Below are 10,759 nucleotides of genomic sequence, written 5' to 3' on the forward strand. Positions count from 1 at the left end.
GGCTTATCTAAAATAGAACAATTCACTTTTATGAAAGTCAATTTAAGACCCGACATTTGCTCATAAGCTAGCCCTTCCCAGGTGATGTTTCATATAATAAAACGTATGTCAATTTATATGAGATGTCTCCTCTCATTTACACATTTTTCAAGTTTATGTTTAATAATCACATAATTTTAGGACTTCATAACTTTAATTGTGAGAGATAACTAACATAAGTCATTATATATATTATTTTAGTTTTGCCTTTAAATGATGTGAAATATAGAAGAGAAGACCATCGTATCAACCAATGTACACACGCTTAGCCACGACAGCCCCCCTCTTGAAACTATACCATCTAAGGCTCCATTGTTAAGGATTTATTTTACGCTCCTTCTTATCTTTTCAATTATTTATTTAATTTCCCCATTATCATTTTTATCATTTAACATGGAATACAATGTGAGAATATGTTTTGTTGCATGCACGATCTCGTTCCATTGTCTGATTTGCACGTGGTATTGTATTAAGACATAACATGTGATGTTAGTGTTAAGAATAACATTGTTTCCCTTTGCGAAAAGGAATAGTACCGTTGATTTTCGATGGTCAATATGCGCTAAAGTGGTAATCAATTTATTGATGTTCCGAAATATTTTGACAAGATAGAGTAATAAGAAGCCTTCCAGCTTGGACTCGAAGTATCTAGTTTTTTTTAGGGGTACTCGAAGTATTTACTCCACGCGAGCACCACGCGTCCAAGTCGGGATTTGAACTCGGGTGGGCTGTTAGCAACCTCAGCTGCCCAGCCAACAAGTCGACGCCCCGTCCTCTTGTTTTTACATTGAAGAGATGTTGTTTTCATGTAGGCGGAAAAAAGCGGGGATGCACTTAAAAGCCCAGCCCAGTAGCCCAATGAGCAGTGACGATGAGCCCAACTGAAAACAAGGCATCATACTCCACACCAACCAAAGCCCACATCCATCCACACTCGCATCTCCTCCTCTGACAACTGAAAGATACCGCCGCATCTGGTCTCCCCCCTCGCCGGTCCTCGTCGCCGGCGATGGAGCCCCGGCCTTCCCCGTCCCCTCCGCCGCCGACCCTCACGGCGCAGGAGTGGGAGCACCTCCTCGACGACTTCGCCGCCCCCCCACCCCGCCGCGACCGGTGGCTCCACCTCCCGCTGCTCGACCTGGCGCTCTCCTCCCTCCCCCGCCGCGACCTCCCCTCCCACCTCAAGCCGCTCCTACTCGCCTTCGTCGACGACCACCTCCTCCCTCCCTCCGCCCCCGCGCGGCAACTCCCGCTGCTCCTCGCCGCCCTCCTCGCCTTCCCCGCCGACCACCCGCTCCGCGACCACCTCGTCGCCACCGCCGCCTCCGCCTTCGCGTCCGCGCTCTCCGCCCCGCTGGCCGACCCCGAGGGGGAGGCCCCGCCGCTCGCGGGCCTCGTCGGCGCGCTCCTCGCCGCCGCCAACCGCCCCAACCACGCCACCGACCGCGCCGCGCGCGCCCTCGCCTGCGACGCGCTCAGGGCGCTGGACGAGGCCCTCCCGGGGCTCCTCGCCGACGTGCTCGGCCACGCCTACGCGCTCGCCTCCGCCGAGCGCTCCCCCGCCGCGCAGTCCTACATCCTCCTGCTCGCCTCCGCCGCGCGCGGCGCCGTCCGCCTCGGCAGGCTCGGATCCAGCGCCTCCATCCTCGCCGTCTCCGGCCCGCCCGTCCCCTTCTCCGTGCCCGCGCACCTCCTCTCCTCGCCGACGCAGCCGCCCGCTCCCCTGCCCCCGTCGGAGCAGAACGTGAGGGAGATCAGGAAGGTGCTCGCGCTGGTCATGGAGAGGCCGCAGGTGCTGACGCCCGCGGCGGCAATGGAGGTCACGGCCATCGTCGCGGAGGTGGCGACGGCGGTGCTGGAGTGGGCGCCGGCCATCGCGGCGCATGTCAAAGTGCAGTTCAGTGGGATGGCGTATTCGTCGAGCCCGATGCTGCTGCACTCGGTACTCACGCTGTTTGCCCGGTTCCCCGATGCGTTCGGGGCTGAGGATGAGCGCAAGATGGCGCGCCGCCTGGCTTTGGCTGCCTGCGAGGCGCACCGGCCACTGCCAGTGCGATTGCTGGTGTTGCATTGGCTGCTTGGGTCCGAGAGGTTCAGAGATTCAGTGCCTGGCCTTGCCAAATGGTTCTATCCTGGCATGTTCGACCCCCTGGCGCTCAAGGCCAAGAAGCTGGATTGCCTTGGATTTGTTGCTGCTACCGTCGACAGTGATGAGGTTGAAGGAGGCAGTTACGGCCAGCAGACAACCGAGTTCATCGATGATGGCTTAGTCTGTGTTTCGGCCTTCAGGTGGCTGCCAGCATGGAGTACTGAGACAGGTGTTGCGTTCCGAGCGCTGCACAGGGTCTTGGTCGGTGCTGCTCCTCACGGCACGAATGACAACGGTTGGTCCGGAGCTGGTGAGCTCCTGAATTCAACTACCTTCCACCATTTCCAGGTAGACATTACGGAGAAAGTTAACGATAGGCACACTCATCAACTTGCAGGACCCCCACTCCATCCTATTGCAGTGGAATTTAGTGAATGCTAAGTTTGTGTGTCATCTTTATGCAGGCTATGTTGGTTGATATGGCATCAGAACATCGGAGTTTAGTCCCAGTCATTGCTGATTTCATCAACCGCTTGCTAGCATGCACCACACACTGGTGGGTGGGGGAACAGTTGCTCCGAACTGTTGATGAGTGCCTGCTTCCGAGGCTTGAACCAGGCTACCAGCTCGCATCTTACTACCCTCTTTTTGAGAAGATTGCACAGAATGAGGCAGTCCCTCAGCTCCGCCTAATTGAATTGCTCACCAAGCAGATGGTTTGTCTTGCCAAGAAGCATGACCCGGACACAGAACTGAAGTCCTGGTCTCAGGGCAGCAAGGTTGTGGGCATTTGTCGTATCATGCTGAAGCACCATCGCAGCTCTCATATATTCCTTCCCCTCACCCACCTACTCGTGCGCACCATCGAGTCATTCCCAGACCTAGAGATCCGGGACCATGCAAGGTATCTTCATCGTCTTTTTCTTTAAATCAGGCGCACATAATTCTGGCATTGCTTTGCTTGTGTTCTCTGTTTCCCTATTGCCTTCTCACTGCTTGAAATGATTTGTCCAGGATATGTTTGCGGATGTTGTCTTGCATTCCTGGCAAAAAACTGAGGAATCTCATGGGGATTGGAGAGCAACCCACACCCTCGCATCCGGGTTCCATGTTTGATGACCCATCACAACGCCCTGCTCAAGATCCTAACAGCATGCCTACTTTGGCATCGTACATTCATCTTGAAAGGGTTGTGCCTCTGGTTGTGAAGCAGTCATGGGCCCTCACATTGCCTAATTTCAGTGTCCAGAGCAGAGCGTCTGGTCACATCATAAGTATACAGGATGTGAGTGTGACTCCTCCAGAGCAAGAAAAGCCACCACAACCTACCATCGAGAGAATTGGCTATACACAAGAAGCACTACGCGTGATGGATTCAAAGGGGGCTGAAACTTTGGAAATCCTTAGAAGACACTTTTCATGCATTCCTGACTACCTGCACTCATCTGGCGGTCTCAAAGTCAAAATACATTGCACATTTAGATTTGATTCAGAGCCATTTAACAGAGCTTGGGTATCTGATTCACATGTTCCAAGTTCTGAAGGGGAAGATGAGTTGCCTGCCCTTTATGCAGTGACAATTAGCTTGTCATCCAGTGCACAGTTTGGAAAAATTCCCTCATGTCATGTGCCTTTCCTGTTGGGTGAGCCTCCAGGTTCAGGTGTGGATATTGTCCCCATAGATAACTGCCAGCAGGAAGAATCAAGTTACTGTGCATCAGTAATGATAGAACTGGAGCCCCGGGAGCCATCTCCTGGTCTTATTGACGTGGAAATCGCAGCAAACACAGAGAACTGCCAAGTCATTTGTGGTTCTCTTCAGCCCATTACAGTTGGCATTGAGGACATGTTTTTGAAGGCCAGTGTACCTCCTGATACTCCGAAAGATGGTGCAGCTGAGTATTACCAGGACCTCTTTCATGCACTATGGGAGGCCTGTAACAGTTCCTCTAACACAGGCCGTGAGACCTTCCCTTTGAGTGGAGGGAAAGGGTTAGCTGCGATCAGTGGAACCCAGTCTGTCAAGCTTCTTGAGGTGACTCCAAAGGTTCTGATAGGAGCTCTTGAGAGATACCTGGCTCCCTTTGTTGTCAGTGTTGCTGGGCGTTCACTTATCACTATTCTAAGAGGTAATGGAGTCATTGAGAATGTCGTGTGGGAAGAAAGTGACTCAGATGCTGCTGTTGGTGCTGATGCATTGGTTCCATACTCCATGGAAAACAATCTCCAGCTTCAGCACATCGATGATGACGAAATTGGGATCGGTGCGCAGAGGTTTGCTCATCTAAGCAAGAGGGATATGGGTGTCGTGCGTGTTCTGATATTCCTGCCACCCAGGTATCACCTCCTCTTCTCAATGGAAGTAGGCTATGCCTCCACACTGGTCAGGATAAGAACAGATCATTGGCCATGTTTGGCATATGTTGATGAATATTTGGAGGCGTTGCTGCAATAGTGAAGGTTTATCTGGCCAAGACTCTTCAGTTTTGTACCTTATGTAACAGTAAAGAGTATACAATGCAAGCTGTTGTTTTTTCCATTTTCCGGGGGCTTCTTTTTCTGTACCATGAAATCTGGGGCATCATTCTTTCTGCGGATTCAGAAGTGTAATTTCCAGTGGAGAAAGCAATTTTGTTCATTGCCCATCATCTACAATATGGAATTGTTTATATGTTGAAATCAACTTTCCATCCTATGTCACTTCACCGGCTATGTAAAGTTGAGGTTTTCTTTCGTTGATCTGTGAAAAGAGCAACTTGTGGTAATCAGTGTCCATTTGCAACAAATTTGTAAGTCTTCAGTGTTCAGTCTTGAGCATTCAAGCCTTATATATGCATTGTCAGCAGATGTTTGATGTACTACTTGATACTTTAATAAACAAGGTACAACTTCATATCAGCATATTCCAGCCTTGTACATTTTTTTATTTCCGAGAAACCGAGCTTTGTACACTCTATTTAAGTACATGGTGTTGACAAAATGCTAAGAACAGTAGCATTGGTATTTTGCTGGGATTGCATACCCTCCTGATCCGTTTATTGTGGAATCATTATTTGTGAGGTTTGAGATCATAAAATACTCCTAGCTTGTGTAGTTTGCTAGGAGACTCTATAGCTGAATTCATGGTCTGTACATCATACTGGATTTGGTAGCCATGGCTTGGAGAGAGATAACTGAAAAATAGCAGCTGGGCCAAAGCTCACAAATGAATTTTGGTGGTTTATTTCTCTGCAGTATTTGAATGGGCTGCATACAAGGCAGGACTGGTGCAAGGTATAAAAACCACTTGAATTATTTCTAGCAATAGTGAAGGTTTCTCTGGCCAAGACTCTTCAGTTTTGTACCTTATGTAACAGTAATGAGTATACAATGCAAGCTGTTGTTTTTTCCATTTTCTGGGGGCTTCTTTTTCTGTACCATGAAGTCTGGAGCGTCATTCTTTCTGCGGATTCAGAAGTGTAATTTCCAGTGGAGAGGGCAGTTTTATATCTAGAATATGGGATTGTTTATATGTTGAAATCAACTTTGCATCCTATGTTACTTCACCGGCTATGTAAAGTTGAGGTTTTCTTTTCATGTTGATCTGTGAAAAGAGCAACTTGTGGTAATCAGTGTCCATTTGCAACAAATTTTTAAGTCTTCAGTGTTCAGTCTTGAGCAATGAGCATTCAAGCCTTATATATACATGGTCAGCAGATATTTGATGTACTACTACTTGATACTTTAATAAACTAGGTACAACTTCATATCAGCATATTCCAGCCTTATGCATTTTTTATTTCCGAGAAACCGAGCTTTATACACTGTATTTAAGTACATAAGAACAGTAGCATTGGTTATTTTGCTTGGATTGCATATATCCTGTCCCTTTATTCATCATTATTTATGAGGTTTGAGATCTTAAATTGCTCCTGGCTTGTGTAGTTTACTAGGAGAGAGACTCAATAGCTGAATTCTTTTGGTCTGTACATCTTCGTACTGGATTTGGTAGCCGTGGCCTGGAGAGAGACAGCTCAAAAATAGCAGCTGGACCGAAGATCATAATGGAATTTTGGTGGTTTATATTTTGGCAGTATTTGAATGGGCTGCATATAAAGCAGGACTGGTGCAAGGTATAAAAACCACTCGAATTATTTGTCCAGTAACTTCCTTATGCGGTCCAGTTTGTGCAACATTATCACTGTCCACTCCAGATTTTCTTAAACTTCTGAATCTGTTTTTTTTTGTTGGAAAAAATTACTTGCTAAGCTTTTATGTTGTGCGTTGGAAAGGGCAGGGTCCGTTTTTGGCAGCAATTATCTGGAACCATTCCTGCTGTACAAACTGCTGAAGGTTATTCACTGGCAAAATGGTGATGTAGCAAAATTGGAGGAATCAGACAATTTGAATCTCTTTCTGGTCTATGGCAAAGAAACCAGGTATAGAATCCTCCCTTCTCCCTAGCTTTCCTAACCTGCTGAGGACCTATATCTAACTTATGCTTTTTATCTCGAAGCCGACCTCCCCCTTTAACCAGAATATATGTGAAGGTTAGATGTAATTATTCAAACATAATTTCATCAGTCGAGTTAAATTTATTCCTTCAGTATGGCCTGGGGTATGCGTAAGTTGGTCATTGGTCATCATCATGAAGAATACGCGATTATATGCTGAAACGAAGTTCTCATCCTATTTGGGGTCTCCCACAATCTATACGAAAACTTTGGGTTTGCTTTCTTGTTGATTTGTGAAGAGAGCAAACCATGGCTGCATGAGGGTACCTGCATGCCAAGGATCTGGGCATAGACGTGGAGTACCTCACCTATGTCTGGCTCCTATTGTATACTACATGGGGATGGAGACTTTGGCAGACAAACTGCAGAGGGCGTATCATCATCATTGCAACGGAGGAGACCACGGTGATGATCCTTCAAGTTCTCATGCCAGCAGGGTCGCCATGCCCAGGAACAAGCTGCTGGTCCATCAAGTTCAAGTGGAGGTGCTGCTGAAGAAGAACATGCCAAAGGTCAATCCACTGGTTCCTTCTCTGCCAATTCCTCCCTGTCTTCAGTTGCTCTGTTTGCTTATATGTGTGCCAATACATTTTTCTTGTTGATGAACACTGCTATGTGTGTTTTTTGTGCCATTTTGTGCTACTTAATTCCCTTTCTGTTGCTGAATTTAATAAAGACTATGCAATGGCTGCTTTGGCATGGAGGCTTTCTGCCAAAGAGTCCTTAATCGCATACCTCATGTAACACCTATGTGCTGAAACACAATACAAGCTGCTGGTCCATCAGGTAGCGATGTCACTTGACAAAGAACAAGCTTATGGTATGTCACATAGCAGCGCCACTGCTCAGTAACATAAAGAAGGCCGCGGTTCAACCGGGTGTCAACAATGATGTTTCCGGAGGCGCGAACCCGTCCCTGCTTTCCATTGCTTTGTTTGCTTTAGTGTGTGCCGATACATTCTCCCTTTATTTATTGTAATCGAATGTTGGATGCCATAGGTCGTTCTTCCCACAAATCAATGAGAAAGAAACACCAAATAAAAAGAACAAGAATGAAACAGTAAATAGCTGAAAATAATCATATTTGAGACACCTTTAGGTTATCTTGATGATTTGGAATTATCATGACCTCCGGGTCACACGGGTACATCCCTATTTTTGTTATCTGGACGATCTCCATGGCAAGGGCCTGCGCCACTTACTTGGTCGTGTTGAAATGATACGATGAGGTTTTTTGCGTCTATGGAGCGAGCCTGGCTTCACTCTCTTCCCCTTCTTCTGCAGTTGTGCTAGAATGGAAAGCGAGTGAGACGACCACTTGTCTGGTGGCCACAGGAGGGGGGAACTTTGGTGGCAATGGTCGCGCCACATCGAAATAAGCATGCCCTTAAGATTACTGCCAACTTCACATAGCTTTCTGGTGGCACGCTTTGGTGGCAATGGCGGCGCCACTTCGGTGCTCAAGCAACACAACTTGCCAGAATAGACTAATCCCCGTCTACCCAATCACAACAGTGTTGTAAATCAAGCATCTCGGGCTGAAAATGTAATTAAAATGCTACTTAGATATGATAGCATATATACTCCTATATGTATGGTCTACATCATCGTCTGCATTGACTAATCCCCGTCTAACCAATGATAGTCTAGTTCTCCTTAACGTGGTAATCAATAGCCATCACATGCATCGCCCAACCTTAAACGAAGCTGCTTAACGTTTACATGCTAGTCTCCTCGGTCTTGTTAATTAGTTCTTGATTCCAAAGCAGAGTCAACAGATCTTGAGCATAACGTCTCTTCTAGCTTGCCCCCATCTCTTCATTAAATTTATATGCCACCGTGGGAGAGGTGGATCCAATCTCTTCTTAATTTCCCCTAAACTTCTCCTACCTGGATCCTTTCCTTTTGAAGCAATACTAGCTTGCAATCGGGTGTTCTCTGAGCAGCAGCTAGCTGTGGCATTCCTAATCCTCTTCCAGGTTAGTTCTCCATCTGGATCTTGATTTGTTTCAACACTTTTGGAGCCAGTCTTTTACATGTTTATGTTGAATTTACATTTTCACGTTGGGATCCAAACAAATGGATGAAAGACTACTTGTTTTCTCATTGACCAACTCATATAGCCATCTGTACTGTTTTACATCCACAAAGATCTTGATTTCCTTATATATGTTGCATATATACACAGGTGGTTCGTGGACCAGCCAGTGGCATAATTAGTTAGTGCCTGTGTGTGACAGAGGAGAGATCAAGGGAGAACTGATGGATGCCACAGGCGCTGTGGAGTGGTGGGAGGAGTGGCAGCTGCGCATCCTCGTCCTTGGTAGCCTGGTGATTCAGTACTTCCTCCTTGTCTCTTCTGTCGCACGTAAATTCCCCATAAGATCCTGGTGTAGACCTGTCATCTGGCTAGCGTACATGGCCAGCGATGCCATTGCAATTTATGCACTCGCCACCCTCTTCAACCGCCAAAGGAAGTCACATGAAGAGGATGGAGACGATGTCAGCAGCATCCTGGAGGTGTTGTGGGCGCCTATCCTCCTGATACACCTAGGTGGACAGGACGGCATAACCGCCTACAACGTCGAGGACAACGAGCTGTGGACGCGGCACATCCTCACCTCAGTGTCTCAGGTCACCGTGGCTGTCTATGTCTTCTGCAAATCATGGTCAGGCAACGACAAGAGGCTGCTATGGGCGGCAATATTGCTCTTCATCTTTGGTACCCTCAAATGCATCGAGAAGCCCTGGGCTCTCAACAGGGCCAGCATTAACAGCTTGGTAAGCTCCGGCGAGCCGATACAGAGGTCAATAAACACTCAGAAGCTCAAAATTGATCCACTTGAAGATTTTATTGACAAAGCAACCTGTCCTCCTGAGGATAATAGTTATCTTTTAACACCAGCCACGCCGGTGGACTTCACTCCCCATAAGTTATTTGTGGACCATGCATCTCCTTCTGCTGATGATCGGATCAGGCTACTACTGTCCTTCTCAGCACTTGATGACATCGATGCCTACTGTAAGATGCAGCAGTGGCTCTCTCAGACGTTCCAACTCCTCTACACCAAAGAAAAGATGTGCAACATTGCCCAGTATGCGGTCTACATCAAAGAAATGAAATCTTCAACCGGTGTCACACCTTCTGACCAAGGAGTTCCACTAAGTTTTGGTATGCTTCTGCGTGGACTAATTCCGTAACTTTTATTTCCAACCATAGCCCTTTTCCATCAGTCACAGAGAAGCTTATACTGAATATGATGTGAAGGTTACGTATGCCGTGCTATGCTGTACCGCTGCATTGGAGTTTTTCGCCCTTTTGCTAAGGGACATTACAAGGGTCAGGAGAAGCCCGAAGCCACCAGCAGCCAGGCCTGAAAATGGTGACATGGTTTCCCAGTACAACCCTGTAGATCATCAAGTCCAGATGGAGCATTACAATATGATAAGGTTAAAACTTCTATTTGATGATATGGTTTCCCAGTACAACCTTATAGGGCTCCTTGTCTGCAACAGGAATCATTCCTGGATTATGAAGGTCGTGGGAGCCTTGGGATGCACGGACTTCCTTCAGCAACGTTGGCGGATGAAGTCTTGCTCCTCATCGTTGAGCATTACAAAGTTAGTGCTCAAGTATGTGAAAGCTGGGTGGGAGCATCACATAAGAGATGTTTCCAGTTACAGGAAGTTCAATGACAATAGGGGCCAGTTTACTCTTGAGTGCCAAAGATGCTACCAGGAACTGGGATGGAGCTTGGAGGGGGCCTTTGACGAGAGTGTTCTTCTCTGGCATCTCGCCACGGATTTCTGCTACTACATCAAGGGTGGATCTTATTCTCACGACGGATCGTGGTGCACGCAAGATTCATGTCCTGCTTGGTGTGAAAAGTCTGATCATCACAAGAGGGCTGTCCAGTGCAGAGAAATGTCCAACTACCTGATGTACCTACTGTTTGTGAATCCTGAGATGTTAATGGCAGGCACCAGAAGGAACCTTTTCACGACTGCCTACGACGAACTGAAGGGCATCATTGTCCAGGGAGACAAGCTAGAAGGAGGAGAACTCACCCGGAGTATAATTGCTGCGGTGGATGGTGGTAAAGGATCCCCTGAACAGGGAGGCATGATCCGTGACGCT

The 10,759-nt window shown here is 47.4% G+C and overlaps 2 protein-coding genes across 2 annotated transcripts; both read left to right on the plus strand.

Moving 5' to 3' along the window:
- Nucleotides 1–966: 966 nt before the first annotated feature.
- LOC123129172 (uncharacterized) lies at nucleotides 967–4,667 on the plus strand. The gene is made up of 3 exons (XM_044549403.1): nucleotides 967–2,476; nucleotides 2,593–3,032; nucleotides 3,143–4,667. Exons 1-3 carry the CDS (start codon nucleotides 1,049–1,051, stop codon nucleotides 4,581–4,583), a joined length of 3,309 nt encoding a protein of 1,102 aa, XP_044405338.1. The 5' UTR covers nucleotides 967–1,048; the 3' UTR covers nucleotides 4,584–4,667.
- Nucleotides 4,668–5,586: 919 nt separating this feature from the next.
- LOC123129176 (uncharacterized) lies at nucleotides 5,587–10,092 on the plus strand. The gene is made up of 6 exons (XM_044549410.1): nucleotides 5,587–5,863; nucleotides 6,053–6,240; nucleotides 6,405–6,546; nucleotides 6,624–7,133; nucleotides 8,810–9,793; nucleotides 9,890–10,092. The coding sequence occupies exons 5-6, from the start codon at nucleotides 8,884–8,886 to the stop codon at nucleotides 9,997–9,999; spliced, it is 1,020 nt and encodes a 339-aa protein (XP_044405345.1). The 5' UTR covers nucleotides 5,587–5,863; nucleotides 6,053–6,240; nucleotides 6,405–6,546; nucleotides 6,624–7,133; nucleotides 8,810–8,883; the 3' UTR covers nucleotides 10,000–10,092.
- Nucleotides 10,093–10,759: the final 667 nt, after the last annotated feature.

This window comes from Triticum aestivum, chromosome 6A (genome assembly GCF_018294505.1).
Source record: "Triticum aestivum cultivar Chinese Spring chromosome 6A, IWGSC CS RefSeq v2.1, whole genome shotgun sequence".
NCBI lineage: Eukaryota > Viridiplantae > Streptophyta > Magnoliopsida > Poales > Poaceae > Triticum > Triticum aestivum.